Here is a 19620-nt window from a genome sequence, read left to right on the forward strand (position 1 = left end):
GGCGCCATTTTAGCCGTATTCATTATTTTTGAATTGCCGTGCTGCTTCCAGGAACGCTGGTTGCAACGAAACAGGCGTAGCGGTGTCTTCTCCTGCGCTCTCTTTCTCTCTCTCTCGATGCAGCCTGTTTGGGAGACGTCCAAGGAGAACGTACAGCCCATAAAGCCAGGTAGGTCCTTGCGGAGGCTTGAAGCCGCACTAGGCGCTGCCGCTTCGGAGCAGCGAGCGCCAGAGGGTCTCGATGCTCGGGTACCCGGCCACGATCTGGACGGCGTTCACGTTCATCTCGGACGTGATTTCCCGAGTACACGCTCGAAAGTAGAAGATTCCTTATCAGCAAAAGTGAAAAGGCAAGCAAAGGCTATCTCGGGAGGCTTGAACGAAGGCAGCAATACAACTGATAGAGAGCAACGTGCACCACTAACCGCGACTGTGGAAAAAGGAGGCGTTGCTCATGCGCGTTCGCCAGGAACGCAGCGCTGCACTAGCTCGGCTGGAAGCGATTTAGAAACGACGATCGAATGGTGGGAGCAGCGAACGTCGAGAGCCGTGGAAGAATCACCTGCTGACCCGCTAGCAATCTGGATCGCGTACATCAGATGGCGGCAGGAGGCTTTTCCGAGCGAGGGTCCTCGATCACAGCTCGCTACTGTGATGGAAACAGCTTTAAGAAAATTTGGTCCAGCCACCAGCGACCCTTATCTTGAGCAGTATATCGAGCAATACCGAAACGATTCACGATACGTTCGTCTCTGGGTGCAGTACGCCGATTTGTGTCCGGATCCAACCGAGATTTTTCTCTACATGCGAGCACAAAACATTGGGCAGTGTTTGGCTCTTTTTTACGAGGCTTTCGCTTCGGTCCTGGAAGCGAAACATCAGTTCGCTATGGCGGACCGCTGCTATGCAGAAGGGATTGAACGCGGAGCCGCCCCTTTGGACCGTTTACATCGACGCCATGAGGAGTTTCAAGCGCGAATGATGAGGCGCCTAGAGCGTCAGCGACGAGCACAACAACATGCGGGACCCCTGCGGCATGGTGATTCTGACGCAGGGGGAACCGTTCCAGTTCGACATACCTTAAGAGGCGGGCAGCAGCCAACAGGATTGGGTGGAAATACTGCGCAGAGTACGGATATTCCACGCAGCGCGCTTTCATCGCTTCGTGAGCCAGATGCTTCTACCCGGGGCGGTCAGCCATACAGTCGTCGAAGCGCAAGTGCGGAAGCGCATGCGAACACCTCCGCCTGGAACGAGACGCAAGGCCTCCGTCGACACGACTCACAGACTGGGGCGTGGGAGCCTCGAGGATCCCACGTGAACGCAGCCTCGATGAGCGAACGACCAGGGCGGTCCTTTGTCGTTCATGCTGACAGCTCCCAGCTCACAGAGCAGTCGACGAGTGCTGCGTCAGCGCAGCTGCCAGAGCGACCCGGTGAGAGCGGCATGCCCACCGATGGGCTGCGCTTTCCTTCCGTCGCTGCTGGAAAACGAGAGAACCAGGGGCGCATCCAGCCATGGAACGGTGTGCATCTCATTCAAGACAATGAGGCTCGCTTTCAGCACCAACGTGCGATGAATGCAGCGCTCGTGCCTCATGATCAGCGACGCACACTTGCATTCACAGTTTATGTCGATGAAGACGAGGAGGAGCAGGAGGAGCAGGAGGAGCAGCAACAGCTACATACCGCATCAGATGCTCGTTCCCTGCCGCACACCTTCGACGTGGCGGCACCGTCTACAGATCCAACTAGATCTGCTGAGCGTCGCTCATCCTCGGGAAGAAGCAGCACCGGGATGAAACACGCGTCGGAGCGCGCTGAGCACACAGAGAGCCCGTTCGTCTCCGGAAGTAGCCGCTCCGGCGCACAGCTCCATACGCCTTTGCGGACTGAGAATCTTGCCACGAGCAGGCACGTTGTCGCTCGAAGCGATTCGGTACAAGAGCCTGAATGCTCTGTTGCGCTACGAAACACGCCGATTTCCAGCCAACCAGGTGCCCAGCGTACCGGAGAGACTCGTGCAATGTCGTTGTCACCGCCATTCTCGCCGTCACCGTCACCACCGTCTTCATCAGCAAGTTCTGGCCAGCGCCTCAATTCCGAACAACTCCAAGTATGCTCACCTACGCTGCACACGCGACAAGCAATGGCTGATATCGAATCGATGTTCAACGAACCCTTGCATTTTGAGTTCGAGGAGACCCGCGTGCTCCGCGAAATGACAAAGAGTGATCCTGCAAAAGCGACCCCGACAGCCGGAGCTTGGCAACAAGTCAACGACAGTTTGCGCTCGCCGCTTATTGTGGAGGCCGATGAAAATACACCCTGTCTTGCCACGTCGGCTCCCACACGAGAAGCTGAAGCGCGTGTCCACGGCAGTTCGGGTGCCCAAAGTCGAATGCTAGACTCAAGCTTCGATGCAGATGCGAGCGACTCCGACAAGGAAAACTGCCTCGATAGTGCCCGGAAAACAGAGTCAAGATCGCAGCGTCCCGTTTACCCGAGAAGCTCTCTTGCTACTGGTGGTGTGTTGGTGGAAAGGTGTCTGCCTTCACCAACAGATGCTGATTTTATCGACGTTGAAGAAGACTTTACTGTCGACAATGAGCGCGCCTGGGAGACGGCAGACCCGAAGCGCAGCGTCCTCGAGAGCACCGCAGAAGCAGTTGCTGCAGTTGAGCAAGCGCTCGTACCTGCGATGCAGTTCCAGTGCTCCCTGGCTACACGCCCTTCGCCTGGTATGCGACGTGAAGTGGCGGAATCAGCAGCCTGTTCGCTTCACGCAGAGACCATGCGGGGCGCCAAGAGCAGCGAAGAGCGACCCCAATGCTTCCCGACATCAGATGCTCTGGATAATGACAATGCGTCTTGTCGACAGGAGCTTTCGATACCAGATAACCGATCGTTTGAGGCTGCACCAAAGTCGCCCTCGTCGATGCGTCCGAAGGAAGCCTTGGTTATAGGGCAATGTTTGCTGGACGCGGATACCGCGCCACACCGCTCTGTGCTGCCTCCAGGACATGGCCAGTCGCCACAAGCGGCGCGTTTGGAGGACCCCGCCACGGAAACCGCTGCGCAAGGCGCGTCACATTCACCAGACGTGTTGCAGCGTTCGCCTGCCTCGACGCACCAGCAGCTCGATGCCCAAAACCGAGAACAAGTCGCCCGCAGCCGTACGGGCAGTCCAGGTGCCCTGCTGACAAGCACGACCGCGCCCGCAAGCCCTGCTGCTGAGAGTATGCCCTTGCCGGACTCTCGCTCGCCAGAGCAGCATATGGCAGCTTTACAACCACCAACACCACCGTTACCATCAACATCGTCATCATTATCGTGCAGCGCGATGCACCAGTTGTTCCAGCCTGTGCTCCGCACGCCCGAACGAGAGGCCTTTTTGTGCGAAATGGAAGAGAGTACGTCTTCGAATGCATCTCTCATGAACCCCGCTGATCTTTGTAATGCCCATGTACAGAGCGATGCTTGGTACCTGGATCTGACGACAGATTCACCTCTGGGGACTGCGGCGACATCCAAGGAGACGTGCAACGCAACATGTGCGAGCCACGGGAAGGGTACGCAGAGCCAGGAGCGCTCGCCTGGGTCGCCATCCAGTGACTGTATACCGTTTCTTGCGAAAGACATGACCGTCGCCCTTCTCGACGGGATTGGCAGCATGCCTTCTGGAAGCCAAGCAGTGCCCCAACCTCCTGCACGCGCTCAAGTGGAGTCGTCCAACGCCGACGCCACTGGAGCACTGGATAACATGTCCGCTGAATCCCTGCAAGCCGATGCTGCGGTCAATGGTACTGCTACTGCTACTGGTACTGGTACCAGCGATACCGTCAACGAAGACAACACCGCCAACACGACGCCGTCAAGCAGAGAGCGTGCGGCCTCTGCATCCCTCTGTGAGGATGAGACAGCGTCTAGCGCTGCTGCGTCCGCACGCAGCGACTCGGAAGCGGATGCTGCACAGGCGGCATATTCGACGGATACCTTGAGAAGCGCTGCTCAAACACATGAAGTACCGCTCAGGCACCCGCTGTGGGCTCTTGCCGGTACCGACCAGCTGCTCTGTTCGGCACCCCTGAGCCCTATTCCCGAAGGGCATGAGGAAGCGTCCTCGACGTTGTCGTCGTCGCTGAGCTCGCCGTGCCAGCATGCAGCTGCTGTCCAAGAAGGGACTGCAAGCTGTGCTGCCTCCCCGGGATTGTCCCCGCTCGCCGCTCGCTCGTCGACAGGGTCCGCCTGCTCTGCCCAGAGCACCGCTAGGCAGCGGCAAGCAAACGGTACTATATGGGGTACGCCCAAGGCCGCTTCTGGGAACTGGACCAGCAACACAGAGTCACCTAGCGTAGACGCCCTTCACGAGCAGCACAGCGATACCCTCGTCTTGCGTCCTTTCGCTTTGACGTTCAGGGAGCAGGAAGAAGCGTGGCTCTCTGAACATTTACAGCGAACGAAGCCTTGCGACCAGTTCGTGCTCGCGAATACGCTCGAACTGGAAGAGCATACTTCGTGTAATGTGCGGATAACGAAACCCCAAAGCCGCAGCGAATGCTGGTACGTTCGGAGCGTCTTGAGCGTCTCAAACGACTGCACTCAAGGACACATGCAGAGCAGCTCCGCTGGCAAGTCGTCGCCCGCTGTCTATTATCTAGTCGAGCGTATCCTTGGCACCAATGAAGAAGACACCAAACGTCGAAGACGCCGCATCTCGCTGCCGGCTTGTTCTGAAAAGTCCACGAGGTCTGCAGCGCGTACCGCACTGGAACGTGTGTTCTTCGAGTGTGGTCCGCGCAGCAGCAGCAGCAGCAGCAGCAGCAGCAAGGCCTCGCTGCTGTTTCAGCCAATGCGCAGGGCAAAAGCAACCAACCGTATGCTACTTGTGCTCAAGGAACAGCCCATAGGCGCAGCGCGCTGGGAATGTGTGGTGTTACAGCGGCTCCACGAGGCCTCTGCAGCGTCAGACGGATGCTGCGAGGACCCGATCCTCACTCGTTTGCCACGGGTAGAGACGCTTTATGAAGCACCGGATACGCAGAGCGCCTACACCATTCTGGGGCAAGTACCGCCCTGGGGCACGCTGGGCGATCTCCTCGACCTCGTACGAACCCCAGGATACGTGGAGCGACCCCATCCACATGACGTCGCGATGACTGGACCTCTCGACAACAACAACAACAACAACAACAACAGCTTTTACGACTACAACTACAACTATCGCCACGGAGGCCTTGATCCAGCTTTTGTCGCATTTGTTGCCTCTGAGCTGCTCCAGTTGCTCCTTTTCGTGCACCGTCAGTTGATTATGCACTGGCATATCCGACCCGAAAGTTTATGGCTGGTTCCTGGCGATAGCGCTCTCGCGCCGCGTATTCTACTCTCTGACTGGCAACACGCTTTGGATCTGCGAGTGCTCACGCTCTTACAGCGAGGCCCGGAAGCAGAAGCGCTTGCCGCTGAAGCCAAGTGTCGCGGTGGCTGGGTGCCCAGGGCTTTTCGCTGCTTGGCGATGGAGCAACCACAGCAGCCGTGGGCGTTTGATGTGGACCTGGCTGCGGTTGGCTCTACGTTGTGGCAGCTGTTGGGGCACCAGGGGCCGCCAGCCCGGCTCGCTCCCATGAATCAGACTGATCTAGTGCGCTACCTCGAAAGCAGGAGCTGCAATGAACTGCCCCCATCGGATGGTGTCACCGCCTGGATTGAGCCTGTTGTTGGGGCTTTGGCTGGCTGCCCGTCACGAAGCTCCTCTGAGAGCGTATCCCTCTGCAGCTTGATTCAGGAAAGGTTCATTGAGCCGGTCTGTTCCGCTCACTGGAAACGCATCTGTGAGCGAGCACGCAGCTACGCCTGGTTGCTCATGGCGGTGCGACAAGAGCGCACTCCCAAGCGCTCGGATGACGCTGTCGTCGAGCGTCAACGTACAGCGCGGGCAACGTTGAGCGCTGCTCCTTCCCGATACCGGCGAACGAGCGTATAAGCGCTAACCTTGTCGCCGGGGCGTACTGCGCTGCCTGACGGCGTCTAGGAAACCTCTACGAGCTGCTCCCAGCGACAGCAACAGCAGCACCAGAAGCAGCAAAAAGTTCACCGAACGCTTCGTGTACCTGTCACTGCGCCTGTACTTGGACGTGCGTGATCGGGTCGGGAAACCGTGTGAGAAGCGAGCCAACCGCTAACGCTAAAGTAGCCGCTGCCCTATTTCTGTTTCCCGCTATCCACCGGTACCACGCTTTGTACAGCGTTCGACGCTCACCGGTCTCATTCGACGCGGCGGAGTGCGCGTTTCCTTTCGAGTAACGAGCATGGTGCTGTCGTTGGGATACAGGCTGGATGTATGCAGCGAACCCGAACAAAGCGTGTCTCCTGTTGACGCTGATCTCGTTGCTGTTGCATTCGCCAACTCGATACAAAGAAATATGTTCTGAAGGCTCACTTGGTATCCACAGCAGCAGCAGCAGCAGCAGCAGCAGCAGGAATTGCACGTTTCCAACGGCTTCCTGCACACTCCGCATCAAGGCCATGGGCGATGACCCGTACGAGCATATGCTTCGAATCATGAGAGCATAGGGTGCAGCGCTCCAGCTGTGGTACCTGGAATAGCAAGCGAATTGGCGCTCGCTCATTCCCTCTGGTGATGCGGAATGGATGTACTCGTCGAGAACGCGACGCGAGTCGTTTATCATATGATCAGAGCGGTGAACCCTGGCATAGCGGTTCCCGTACGCAATTTTTGTCTTCGTTTGTTTCTGTCGCAGGTATTCCATAAAAGGATGGTATCCTGGATGATGGAGAAACGTCGCGGACGGGTTTTGTGGCGTCACTGGTCGCTTGTAGAAAATAACTTTTCTTTTCAAGTTCAGGCATTGTAGGGTCAGCAGGCGGATGAAGTTCATGACGCGTATTTCGAATGCCGAACGTCATGGACGCAAAACAGACCTTACCAAACGCTCTGTATGCGACGCTGTCAATCGATTACTCTCGACAAGTGATCTAAAAAATAGGACCATGGACGGCACATGCTATGACGTGTCCGTCGTGCTGGTACCAGCAATGACGAAGACACAAGGATGGATAGAGAACCAAGCAACTACGCTTGTACGCGATACCGCCGCAAGTCCATATAAAGCGTTCAAGCGGGGAGAATGACAACTTGAGACCCAGCGGGGATTCAGTTGCGTGAACGTCGACGACGCACCGTTGGGATTGGGTCGTTCGACATACCTCATGCTTCGCTGGGGCACGTTTCGTTGCTTCTTCTTCTTCTTCATATTCTTTTGTCTTGATCGAAGCCAACGTCGCTTTATGCAACGCAAATGTGGTCAAGTGCATGCAGCTGATATGAGTCTTGAGCAAATCTTCGTTTCAGAGTACTTTTTCCCTGGTTCAGTGCCGTCGGAGGTGTGCTTTTGGATATCGAACGCCAGTTTTGCGCTTACGAATGCACAAACGAGTCGTGCGGGATCGTCTCCAGTGATGAGCTGGTTTGTTCTGAGCCTCGTTCACTGAGCGTATCTATGAACGTCCATATGGACCAAGCGGACGACTTTGTGCAGGCTTCCATGAGCGTGCGCTGGGGACTCTCCAGCTTGTTCAATGAGCCGCAAAAAGAAATGACTGATACATCGCGTCGTCTGCCGGTGGTATCCTATGACGCTGGACACGCCGTGGTGCGCAAATGCTGCACTCGTGCGCCCTCGACCTCGGCACACATAGAGTGCTGGTATCGACGCTGCTTTACGAGCGTAGATGTGTTCAGGACGACATGGACGCAGAATGAGTACAAGTGCACGTTGAAGTAGGTAGTGAATGAACGTGTGAAATAGAGCTGAATGCACGGGATGGTGTAGAGTAAGGTGAACGAACGCTGGATAACGAGGAAAACGACAGGAATCGGCGTGATATCGTGTGATTCTCGCCACCGTCCATACATGCAGGCAGTTTCTGCACCGATATCAGAACACCTCGATCAACATTCGCAAATGGGTCGTTTGCTTCCAAATAGTGCAACGGTTATGCATCGAACGAATCGTTCAGTGAGTACTTTAGTGCCGTGTACGGGCGTGATATGCTGAATCGCTGCGGATTTGTGATGGGGAATCGCTCAGTGTCCAGCAGAGAGACAGAGAGAGAGGCCACGGCTTGCTCGCCTGAAGCGGTGCACTTGCAGGGTGCGGCTGAGGGATCCAGAGATGCTGGATAGCCGTCCATACACACCAAGAACGAGTCTTCTGCGTTATTTTTAAACACTGATGATGATCTAGTATTTGACATTACAGTGTGTACCCGACAAGCGGTGATGAACACGGTGCCGATTCCCGTCGTACCGGTGAGGATAACGGTGACGATGGTAAACGCTCGAGTCCGGGTTCATCTTCAAAGCGGACGTGACGGGAAGTTTTCTTCGCTGAGAGGTCACGAACGGTATCGTCTTGGTCATGAGGGCTGTCAGTCAGGGTCCAGGCGTCGTTACTCGGGAAACGCCGTCGACTGCAGACCGCAGGACTCGGTGTCGCGGGTGAGGTTTTCAGAATCGATACTGGTTCACGAGCTTGTAGTCGACGCAGACGAGCCGCCAATGGAGGTGCCACTGCACGGAGGCACTTGTGGACGTTTTCGGGGTCCAGACGATACAAGTAGTGGATGAGCTCGGGCGCGTGCTCGGAGGCCGCCACTGCGTACCAAGGCAGGAGCGCTATCGCGCGGGGCACGGGTACCCAGTGCCGATACTGCTGCAACCTATGGGCAAGTAAGGTGCCGGGAACGTTCTGATACATCGCTGGAGGGAGCTGCAGTGACGAGGCTGGGTCCTGAAACACCAGAGCAAAGCAGGTATCGAGTTGCTGGTGGTGCACCGCTATCGACCGCTGCTGCTGCTGCTGCTGTTCGGATTCGTTGGTGGCGTTGCTCATCGTAACGCGACGAGCTGCCAGTTGGGCAAGGTGTTGCAACAGCGCGGTGTGCTCAACTGGTGTGAGCACCTCAAAGCAACTCCAAAAGTCCGGCAGCGCAAGTGCGAGAGCATCCAGCCAGGGAGGCCACGAGCCGCGGCGTTGAGCAACCAGCCACAGAAGCAAGAGCGCCGGACTCTGGCGCTTATCGCCATGACCTGGTACCACAACGCTAAGACAGGGTGACGCAAGCAGGGTCCAGTCGATCGGGTAGCGCGTGAACGTCTCGGTGAGTTGATCGAGCAGCGTGCCAATGGACTTTTCGCACTGCCGTGAGCATTCGTTCAAAGCGCCGAAGAGGGTGGTAAAGCTGCGCTGCACCAGCAGAGAGCGGCTGGGATCTAGTGGCCGCTCATCGCCAGCTTGGTGCAATGCGAGAACAAGTAGTTCGCCAAAGCGCCTGTAAGTGAGGTCGCGAGCCCCAACGCTCAACCATTCCCGAGCGATGAGTTGACGATCCGCTCGCTGACGCGTCGCGATACTTGGAACAACCATGGCATGGGCGTCGAAAAGCTCATCTACTAACGAGTCCGCTTGGTCAGGCTGACACGCTGTCCTCGTAGCATGTGCGAACTCGCTAGCCGCTAGCCGCGTTTGGCTCCAATCCCGATGCAAAGCAGCCAACAGAAGCGCCTCGCGCACCTGCTCAGTCGCGAACAGATGCTCGAGCACACTACTAAACACAATATTGCGCTGATCGGGATTGTCCACGTCAATGCCGACGTCGTCATCGTCGTCGTCGTCGAAGTCTGCCAAGGCCTCGAAGATGCGCGCTGTCGCTGAACGAATCGAAATATCCGTATATCGCAGGTAGCGATAGCAGAAAAAGGCTAACATGTCTATCAAAGCCTGACGCACTTGCTTCCGCTCAGATGGAGTATGTCCCTCGGTGAGTATAAGTTCCGTTCGCGGGACGTGCCGCAGCGTCATCCGGATTGGCTGCAGGAGGACGCGTATCCAGGATCGTTCTTGTTCATGCTTGGGCAGGCGCTGATCGAGCACAACCCCGATCAAGGCGTGCCATGCTCTCAGGACGGCGGCATGGACTGACGGCCTCGCGTCCGCTAGTGCTCTTTCGTACAAGTTCAGCAGCCTGCGTGCAATACCAGGCGTACCCAAGCCGCGTCGACCCAGGAGTCGAACAAGGTTCGCCCAGAACTCTATAGCTACGAGACGCTCTCGTTCTGACTCGAACTTGGGATGAAACGCCGCACGCATTGCGTCGAGAAGTGGACCGTTGTCTGCAGCGAGCTGGTCCGCGAGCCAGCGCTGCAGTTCGTCGGCCGCTTCACAGTGGCTAATGACTGCCAGAACCCAAGTGCGCACTTGCAAGTTAGGGTGAACGTAAAGCGGAAGCACAGCACGCGCAATTTCAGCGCTCCATGGAGGCGGCTGTTTCTCAATCGTGCAGGTCAAGGCGCATAAGATCGCTTGAACGGCTGCAGATGTGCTCGACTTGGCGTCAGCGTCGCCGTTACCAGCACTTGTGCTGCATTCCGATGCACCGCTACTGAGCAGCTCGCGAGTCATCCATTCACTCTGGAGCTCTGCGAAACGCCCACGCTCGAACTGGTTGTCTCTCGAGACGCGTGTCTGCTCTGACTTTTCGATCGGCGACGAGAGCGCTGTTTTCGAGCTGCCGCTCGCGACGCTGCACTTTGCACGCGTCAGAAGGACAGTTTCTGTCCGAGAATCGCGCACCACAATAGACCACGAGCAACTGGAGGTTGCATCCGTTTCAGGCTGTGGCACTGTGCGCTCGATACCGTCTCGAGAATAGGTAACGAACGCTGGTGCGAGTCGGTGACGTTTCGCTTGCTGCGCAGACGTGACTTTCATCGCTTGCGTTGTTCTGGGAATATCTCGGCTAAAGCTTCGATATCTATCGCCCGTATCGTCCGAGATGTATTCGTCGATTAGGTTCGGTTCACACATAGGCTGTGAAAGGGTTGCGATGTTTAGTTCCTTAAGCGCGTTAGCGCTTTCGCATATTAGAAGACGTCCAGTTCCGGGGCGAGGCGCTACAAGCAGCGATCCAGCCCGAAGAGCGAGAGGCGCCAGCGAGGCATCCTGGCAAGTTTTGGCGCGAAAACGCATGATGCACCCGAGTCCGTTTCGCATTCGCTGTTCCGGGCGCACAGCGTCGTCGTCAATGCCGCGCGGTGCGTAGGCAATCGGCACGAGGGCTGCATGCTGCTGATCTTCAATGTACAATATAGGATAGATTTGGAAGGCTTTGGAGCGCATCGGATACCATGCGCGTACGATGGAATCTTCGGGCGCCACGCACGCGGAGGCCGAGCGTGCGTGACGCTCCTGGGGGTGATGCGATGAACAGGAATTTTCTGGACAAGACGCCCTTTGTGAACGGAGCGGCTGCGGGCGCGACGCTCGCGATCACATGCGTCGATGAGCTATATTTTCTATAGACGGTCTCTGTGCTCGCAATGCTGTGAAGGGTGACTGGATTCTCTGGTTTGCGTAATACTCGGATATAACAAGAATCGACAGCTTGGTCTCGGATACGCTTGTAGAAACGTAGCGCAGATGCGCTTGTATGACGTAGGCTGGGCGTTTGCTGCACCGGTCGGTCACATTAGCTTGCGTTCCAAGTCGGGGTCGAGGTGTGCGCTCCCGAACCGGGGACGTGAACCTTTGCGACCGCGGGTGTATGAAGCGTTGGGTTCGGCGAAGACCGCGAGACACTGTGTCTGTGCGCGGTTACCGGCACCAGCAGTACCGGCTATTCAACACACGTCCAGAGAGTCGAACGCGAGCTCTTACGCTGTCGTCGACGTGCTCTGGCCCGTGCTGCAGCGAGCGTGCACGCACATTGAGTCGAAGGATTCGCTGGAGCGCATCTTCCAAGCACTTCGACTATGTGCTGAGTTACCCGGTGAAGAGTCCATGATCAGTGTTCGCAATGCGGCTTTTCTTGCGCGTCTCGGAGTCGACGCTGATACGATCTGTGCAGCGCTCGTGGATGCGCTTCCGCGAACCCTGCTGCGTTACCCGCCCTTGGATGGCGCTGTTCGGGCGATTGTCGAAGACCTTGATGCACTACGTGCCATCGAACAATCTGCCTTAGTGGATATCGGCGATCTTGATGAGCAGAACGCACGACGTCTTCGCGAGTACATTTTGATAGCTTTGCGCGATGCACGCGCGGTACTGGCACGCTTGACGCAAGTGCTGCAAGACTTGCAACAGAAGGTCGAGTCCGAATCACCGGCGTATGACCAGCAGGCGCTAGCACTGCTCGTGCTACAGGTCCACGTTCCGCTGGCGTACGCGCTGGGCCTGGGCGCTGTCATGTGGCCTCTGGAAGATCTCAGTTTCCGGATTTTGTTCCCGTTATCGTATCGGGCGTGCGAGTCGTGGCACGCGCATATCTGGGAGCAAGCAGACCAGCTTATTCAAGAAGCGTGCGCCACGCTCCTGGCATCGTTGCAGAATGATCCGGAGCTGCGGCGATATCGCTACGAAATAACCGGCCGCGCAAAAAACCTCTTCTCTACGTTCAAAAAGATGCTTCGTAGCGGGAAGCGGCGTGAGGATATTCTCGACATTGTGGCTTTACGCATCGTCATCGACGGCATCGATGAATCCACTGACCAACATGAAGTATGTATGAAGGTTTACAAGCACGTCATCAAGGTATGGCCGGAGTTGCCGGGACGATTTAAGAATTATTGTGACCAGCCCAAGGCGAACGGCTATCGATCGCTGCATACCACGCTCAGGCATCCGCAAGGCCTGCCCCTGGAAGTGCAGATACGATCACGAGAAATGCATGTAGATGCCGAGTTTGGCCTAGCTTCGCACAGGCTTTACAAAGGCCTGATCACCGCGAATGCGTCTAAGATTCGTGAATTCAGCAGCTTTGCAGAGACGGTTCGTCTCGAGAATACGCATGTGCTGACAGACGCTTGTTCTTTCCAGATCGACGCCGCTGGTGAGCACCTCCATATGGCGAATGCAGAGGTGCAGTGACGGTCTGTGTGTGTGTGTGTGTTCCTCGGTAGCGATATCGGAGCTATGCGTATGAGGCAGGCTCCATCGATCGAGCCGTATAATCAATGGTTACAGGATCGCGAACCATAACGTGCTGGAGCTCAGGAACGTACCGATCGACCAGTACGCTGGTCTAACGATCACGGCTTCCATAAACGCTCTGGTCGTACCGCGCTTTCTATACGGGCAGATCTATAGATCGATGGATGGATGATTTGGACTAGATGCGTAGAAAAAGTTGGCATCTTGATGACGAGCTGCTCAGGCTTCATCCATCAAGGTGCCTCGGTTCATGGTGCTTTCTATGCCGAATGATACGGTGAGTAGGCATGCTTCTAGGTCCAATTATTCCGGGACAACTTCGATTGTAATCTGGTCCGGCCCCAGAGCCGATGTGCAGCTACAAGAGGGTTCAGTTGGCTGCGAACCTGCTGGCCAGGTCGCAGCCGAACCCTGGTACCAGAACGGTACCGCGTCGACGTACAGGAGGAGCACCTCTGCCAGCAAATAGGTCGCGGCAGTAGCAGCAGTGCTCGTGAACAGTGACTAGCCTTGAAGCGTATACCGACGCAGTTGACACTGCATAACTGCTGCGTTTGCACTGTGAGGACATGACATAGCACACTGGTATGGTAGCGCGCGATGGATGTACACACGCTGCTGCAGGTTTGCGCCTGGACGGTTGACCTCAAGTCTTTCACCTTAATGGTGTTCAAGTCCGAAGCACGTGTCATGAAATACTTTTTCGCGGTTTACAACCGAAAGGCATAAACAGTTGCGTTTATATTGAAGAATAAAATATCCAAGGGAACCGTATGAACTTTGAAGTCCGGTGTCGCGGGCAGTCTGACGAAGAACCGGATAGAATCCTCGCTTCGCCGACGATTGAGCGAAGAAGGAGAAGCGGCTGTAATCGCACACAGGGCACGAGTTCGAGCACTCCTTGCACTGATGCATTCCACCAGCGACAATCACCGCATGAAGTTCATGAACCGAGACTTTAACGCAGCTATGCATGTCAGACAATGAGCGGTGCTGAAGACGAAACCCGAGGAGATGTGATGATCTAAGTTTGCGGGGCAACTTCGCAGGCTCGAAGTGTACGGGAAGAAGTTGAAACGAGTAGTGGGTGGACAGTCAGAAACGGTCGCAAGGCATCTGCGCCTTGTTCTACATAGACACCCCATGGTCGTAGAATGCTCTTGATTTCTCTGATTATTTAGGTCTGAAATGCGGCAAGCTTAAAGTCTCGCGCTACCGGACGTCGAAGGCGTCGAACCAGGCCTGGATCCCGATACGTCTGACTTGTTGCAAAAAGGGCCTTTTCGGCGCTCTCCAGTGCGTATATAAGCTGCGGAAAGAGCTGGCTTTCGTCACGAATTTTGGCCGCAGACTCCTCCGCAGTGGGCTCGGTTGCGGCAGTCAGCAGATCGTAGGCAGCGGTGGCGAGCCCTTGACTAGCTACAAAAGTCATTCGCTTCCATGCGGGGCGACAAAGCGCGATACGTTTCTGGTGCACGGCCCGCGCCACCCGCATCAGCGACTGAAACCCGAGCGTCTGCGTCCGTGCACAGGTTCGGATGAAGGTCCACGGAGCGACCGCGACAACGGGTACAAGTGTTCGCTCCGATTCTATGAGCTCGGGAGCACTGACGCGGGCCAGGTTAGTGGTCCCGTCTCCGCAGGCGGTCGTGGTCACTAAGCTGAGGGCGCACGCCCAGTCCGCCCAGATGCGAAGGATGTGCTGCGAAACTTGGGTAGCGTTTGCCGTCGACTCGCTGTACTGATAGCCGCGCTCCACAAGCCAGTTCCATTCCTGCAGCCATGACTGCAGCTGAAGAGTAAACAGTCGAAGTACGTTCCAGTCCAGAACGGTGGAGGACGCCCAGGTTTGCAGGATGTCCATAGCGATCGAGCACAGGTGCTGCTCCGGGTACCATGATGTCGGTACCAGCGAGTCCGCAAGTGAGGCGTGAAACAAGAGCCGGATATCGCTGCCACCAGCGGGTAAGCATTGCCGAATCGCTGGATGAAGCGGTACTTTTCGCGAGCTGTCAAGGCATTCGCGAATGCGGCGCCAAAGCGCAGTATCCCAGCGCGTTTGCCCGGATTCTGGAACAGGCGCGGCTTGTGCTTGCGGCCCCAGGGCTCCCAGCAGGGCAGCGCTCGCCACACAAAGCGACCAGGAGTGGGAGCGTAGGCTCCGAAGCAGCGCAGCAACTGCATGCTGACGTTGCTCTGCGAGGAGAATGCCGCTTCCTCGGGTCGGCGCAGAGACGAATCCTTGCCGCTTCTCCGCGAGGAACGGGAGATGCTCGGCTGAGCTGCGTCGTATTTTGCCTAAAAGAAGGATGGCGAGCAGGTACGCAGTATCGGCCTCGGTACCGGAGAGCGGCAGAGCGACCACTTGAAGAAGCGTGGGTACCAGGCGCCCTTGCGTCGTCATGGTTGCGGGGAACGACGACACGAGCAGCAGTCTCCGTAGAGCGATTTCAAGGAGCTTGAATATTTCTTGAAAAGCTCTGCCAGTCCTCAGCGTCTCCGTGAGTAAAGCGAGAAACTTTTCCAATGCTGTGGCAGGTATGGTAGTGTTCGTAGACGAGACGCCCAACGAGCGTCCGACGCCCGAATCATTATCGGAAGTTTGCTTCCGTTTTTCCTTCGAGGACGTCGAGGTTGTCTTGTGTTGTGCTTCCGTCTTGTCGTGTTTCGCATTCATGCTTGTCGACGCGTGGCAGCCACCACGCTGCCATATGGCATACGGATCACCGAGACGCTCCATGGCTCGCTGATGCAAACGCAGCAGGGGTGCTATCACCGTTCGGAAGCGGGACCAGTCCGTGCATTCGGTGAGGCGCTGTACGCCGGCGCTCTTCGGAACAGACGCGATTGCTGGTGCCGACTCGTTCTCTCCATGGATGTCTGCGTGTCGGTAAGGTTGCTGACACCGCCCAGCGGGCGTTGGCCGCTCTCGCCGAGACGCCAGCTCGGTGACGCCTAAATCGAGGTCGTCATTACGGATGGCAGCGCCACCAGGATGAGCGACCTGGAACGCTCCGAGATGATCAAGATTGGGGCTTGGACTTACGGGCACTCCAGGTGAATGATTTTGCGACTCGTGACTCCCAGTTGGTGAGGCTCCAATCACTTCACCTGCAGCGGCTGCATCGTCTGCGCCTGCCGATGTTGAGGCTGCTCGGTGGCGGCGCTGCGCGACAGTGCCCGGTGTCGAGTCCGGCGATAAGTCCGGGATCTCGGCGACGTGAAGGATCGGCCACATGACGATGGCGGTTTCAATGGTCTGCAGCAGCCGAGTTAGGACGCCGCGATCGGTCTCGTCGAGAGGCTGGTCCCCAACATCTGCCGGTATATCGAGGTGGCTAAGGTCCATGTAGCTCAGTCGGGCAACAAAATCGTCGAAGCCTTCCATATCGTGTCCAAGCGCGAGTAGGCAAAGCAAACTCGCCGCATCGTCGTCGATCCAGTGCGAGCCTGGCCTCAAGGGAGACTCGATCTCTGGCGCAGAGGGCTTCCATGTTGCGGTGAAAAATGTTCGATAAAAATGGGTTCGCAAGATGCCAACGACGGCCGGCGCCAAGCCGTTTCCTTCTACTTCCTCTATGATGGTTTCGTACCAGACGCGCCGCATTTGCGCTGAGCCCTGTTGCAGAATTCGCAACGAAAGGAGCATGAAATCGGGGAGCAGTTGACCGAGGGACACCAATTCCGAACGTTTGTGCGATCCAGAGCAGAAATTCGGTTGCCTGGGTTGTTCTTGCGTTCCCAGAAAAGCTACCATGGAAGCTAGTGCACGCGCAACAGGAATCTGGCCCACGCTTGATGCTTGGAACAGCAGTTTGCGGCACTGGTAGATGGCGGTTTCGGCCAGATCCGGGAGGTATCGCATGAGCTTGCGCAAGAATGGCACTGTCTCCGGACGGACGACGTATTCCTTGAGCAATTGACGGCTGCGCTCCGAAAGAAAAGCCTGTGGTTGTGTCGCCGTCGCACCGAGAAGCAAACGTTGCCAGGACATGAGCGGAAGCCGCCGCGAAGGCGCTACGGCTATTCTCTCCAAAATCCGGGCGGCTACATCTGTCCGAAGCGGGGCTTTTTTCAAGGCGTCGCTGGGAAACAGCGCCAAGTCTGAGTCTGGCCATACAACGTTCGCATCCAAGCAGGCGCTCATGAGGTCCAAAATGGTTTCCAAAAGTTCCGGTTTGCTGCACGCTATGATCATGCAGGCTTGTGTCGGTGAACGCGGGCGTTCCATGTTGGGGAAAGCAAAGATTGTTCGCTCGGTTCGGATCAAATCCTCCAGGTATTCCGTAATCTTTCGCAATAACAAATGTGTACAGGTTGCATGGAACGATGGCATGCTCGCGACGAGTAGAAAAAGCACAGCCCCGGCCTCTCGATGCCAGATGGGATGCGGATATTGTATTCCACGCGCGATACGCAAAAGTGCTTTGGCGTAAGCTGTATCTCGCCGAAAGGCTAGCTCGAGCACAGATTGTGGAATGTCGAGTCGGTCGCGAGCCAGAAGGCTAGAAAGCGCCTCTTCAAGCAGAACGCGACGTGTTCCGGAGAGCATGAGCAGCGGCAGCCATGCCGCAATCAGTGGCGGTGGTAGACGGCGTGTTTCTCGCATCCTTAGAAGGGCTCGTTCGGCGGTGGCAGCTTTGAGCTGCTTCGAAGCCGGTGACTCGCGAACGACGACGAGCCATTCGTCAATCGGCAGCGGCCAGCATTCCTGGAAGCTCGACTCTGTGGCCTGAACAAGCCAAGCTGTAACGACATGCTCGGGGGGAGGCCAGGAGTCCCAGTGGAGCTCGTCCTTGGGTTCGCCGCGATTTGCCGGCGTCGGCTCGACGAGCTCACCCGCTGAGGGCTGAATCTCGTCGCTCTCGGGCTCTTCGAAAGCTGCAGCGTTTCCGTGAACGCTTACTGCCTCGGAGTCCAGAGCAGCCCCAATATTAACTCGTCTACGTTTGGGCGCGCGCTTGGAATGGAGCCCACGCGAGACGGGTGCCTTTATTGACTCCTTGCGATCTGGAAACTCGCAGTAACCCATTTCGAGCAACGCTGTCCAAAGGAGACGCCTCAAAACTGTCACGAAAAGGTGCAGACGGGATCCCGCCAGAGGCCTTTCAACGCAAACCTCACAGAGACGCTTCAGCAAAAATGCACGCTCAGCGGGAGAGGCTTCGTCAACGGCAGTCTCCAAGTCGCTGGTTCCCGCGTCATCGTGCGACTCGATGTTTTCAAAACGCGTTTGCTGGAGAAACGAATGGAAACTATCCCAGAGTAACGACGTCATGAATGACGCTGACAAGGCGTTTTTTCAGCAGACGTTTGTATTCCGCAGGAGATGGGAATAAGTCGTAAAGAGAAGCAACGCTGAAAGAACACGAAACGACAACGTCCGTACGTTGCTCAGCGTGTCTCAACGCGCACGCATGAACGGACACGCTCGCAAGCACGCACGCATGAACGGACACGTCGCGCTCCTCTGCGTGCCGATGTGCATCCGAGAGATACCCCGCGCTATGCGACGGCACGCATGCGCACTCCGCGTTGTTCGCGCTGCGCTGCTGTAGATGGCGATCTCGGATCTTGGACAACGCGTCGCAAACGCGATTCCCGCCAGCCGTATTCAAGTGCCGATCCGCGCACGCCCGACGTTCCGACCGGATGCTGAAAATAGTGCGGAAGCGTTTGCACCGATACCTGAGACTCTCTATCATCAGATTGATATTTGCATTCTTGTTCCGAGACGGTAGTGTACATACCCCACAGATGAGAGACTCGGCGTGGCGTTCATGTATTCCAGGAACCTTGTGAGAGGCATTCATCCCGAATCACGGGAAATCGCGCGCTTATCGTGTCTATCCGCAGCACCGGTGAGGGCCAGGGATGCTCGGCGAGCGTCATGTCCGACGCGGACCTGTAACGAAATCGCCGAATCTGTGGATTTCCGGTCCAAAAGTCACCTTTGCACAACGCCGTGTCTGCGAACGCGTATGCTATACGGCCTGCATACAGACTGTACAAAAGCTGGCAGCAAGAGCGACGACGGACGTCGAACAATAGACGTAAATGCGCTTCGCGGCACCTTGTAAACATAAGTTTGAAAGTGCACCTCTCCGGGAAACGTTTCATCGAAATGATCCAGGTCGCGCTCATGAGGAACGCTAGCGATGATGGACGCACGAACATGACTACGAAATTCCAAAAAACATCGCCACGAGAGACACCAACACGTCCTTGCTACAGGGTTCCGTTAAGCGTTCTCGACTCGGTGATGAGAGCGCGCGCATGCATCTGGCCATCCAGGCCTGTCTTCTGACTTATCTAACGCCCCATGGATGCCGAGCTGGAGCAGCTGTCCAAAGGTGTTGGTTTCGTCGCGATTAGCTGATCACTTCACTGGTGGCGCCCTCTGCGTGCGGCCTCGTTCGCGGGTATCCTCTGATTTTGCAGACGCCTCCATGGACTACGTCTTGTCTTGCGTGCGACATGGATGGGCGAGTCTGCTCGATGGAGCAAGAATCAGCACGCAGGAGGCGCAACCGGTGCACGAATGTAGGCAACGCACGACTGGCTATGCATCCCACCGGCACAAACAGGTACCGAACTCTAAGGAAAAAGCT

General features: G+C 56.6%; 5 protein-coding genes and 1 non-coding gene across 6 annotated transcripts, besides 1 other annotated feature; 4 read left to right on the top strand and 2 right to left on the bottom strand.

Annotated features, from left to right (window-relative positions):
* Positions 1-117: 117 nt before the first annotated feature.
* CYME_CMK144C (hypothetical protein, conserved) lies at positions 118-5982 on the top strand (the record flags this gene model as incomplete). Its single annotated transcript, XM_005536499.1, has 1 exon — positions 118-5982. The coding sequence occupies one exon, from the start codon at positions 118-120 to the stop codon at positions 5980-5982; it is 5865 nt and encodes a 1954-aa protein (XP_005536556.1).
* Positions 831-2266: a sequence feature (possible transcribed region).
* Positions 5983-8275: 2293 nt separating the features above from the next.
* Positions 8276-11200, bottom strand: CYME_CMK146C (hypothetical protein; the record flags this gene model as incomplete). Its single annotated transcript, XM_005536500.1, has 1 exon — positions 8276-11200. One exon carries the CDS (start codon positions 11198-11200, stop codon positions 8276-8278), a length of 2925 nt encoding a protein of 974 aa, XP_005536557.1.
* CYME_CMK145C (hypothetical protein) lies at positions 8302-8649 on the top strand (the record flags this gene model as incomplete). Its single annotated transcript, XM_005536501.1, has 1 exon — positions 8302-8649. The coding sequence occupies one exon, from the start codon at positions 8302-8304 to the stop codon at positions 8647-8649; it is 348 nt and encodes a 115-aa protein (XP_005536558.1).
* A 300-nt stretch (positions 11201-11500) lies between the features above and the next one.
* On the top strand, positions 11501-12946 carry CYME_CMK147C (similar to GTP pyrophosphokinase; the record flags this gene model as incomplete). The annotated part of the gene is made up of 1 exon (XM_005536502.1): positions 11501-12946. The coding sequence occupies one exon, from the start codon at positions 11501-11503 to the stop codon at positions 12944-12946; it is 1446 nt and encodes a 481-aa protein (XP_005536559.1).
* A 1240-nt stretch (positions 12947-14186) lies between these two features.
* CYME_CMK149C (hypothetical protein) lies at positions 14187-18287 on the bottom strand (the record flags this gene model as incomplete). The annotated part of the gene is made up of 1 exon (XM_005536503.1): positions 14187-18287. One exon carries the CDS (start codon positions 18285-18287, stop codon positions 14187-14189), a length of 4101 nt encoding a protein of 1366 aa, XP_005536560.1.
* Positions 15029-16544, top strand: CYME_CMK148T. Its single transcript, XR_002461382.1, has one exon. It is a non-coding gene; the product is annotated as a hypothetical transcript (transcript).
* Positions 18288-19620: the final 1333 nt, after the last annotated feature.

The sequence above is a fragment of the Cyanidioschyzon merolae genome, chromosome 11 (genome assembly GCF_000091205.1).
Source record: "Cyanidioschyzon merolae strain 10D DNA, chromosome 11, complete genome".
Lineage (NCBI taxonomy): Eukaryota > Rhodophyta > Bangiophyceae > Cyanidiales > Cyanidiaceae > Cyanidioschyzon > Cyanidioschyzon merolae.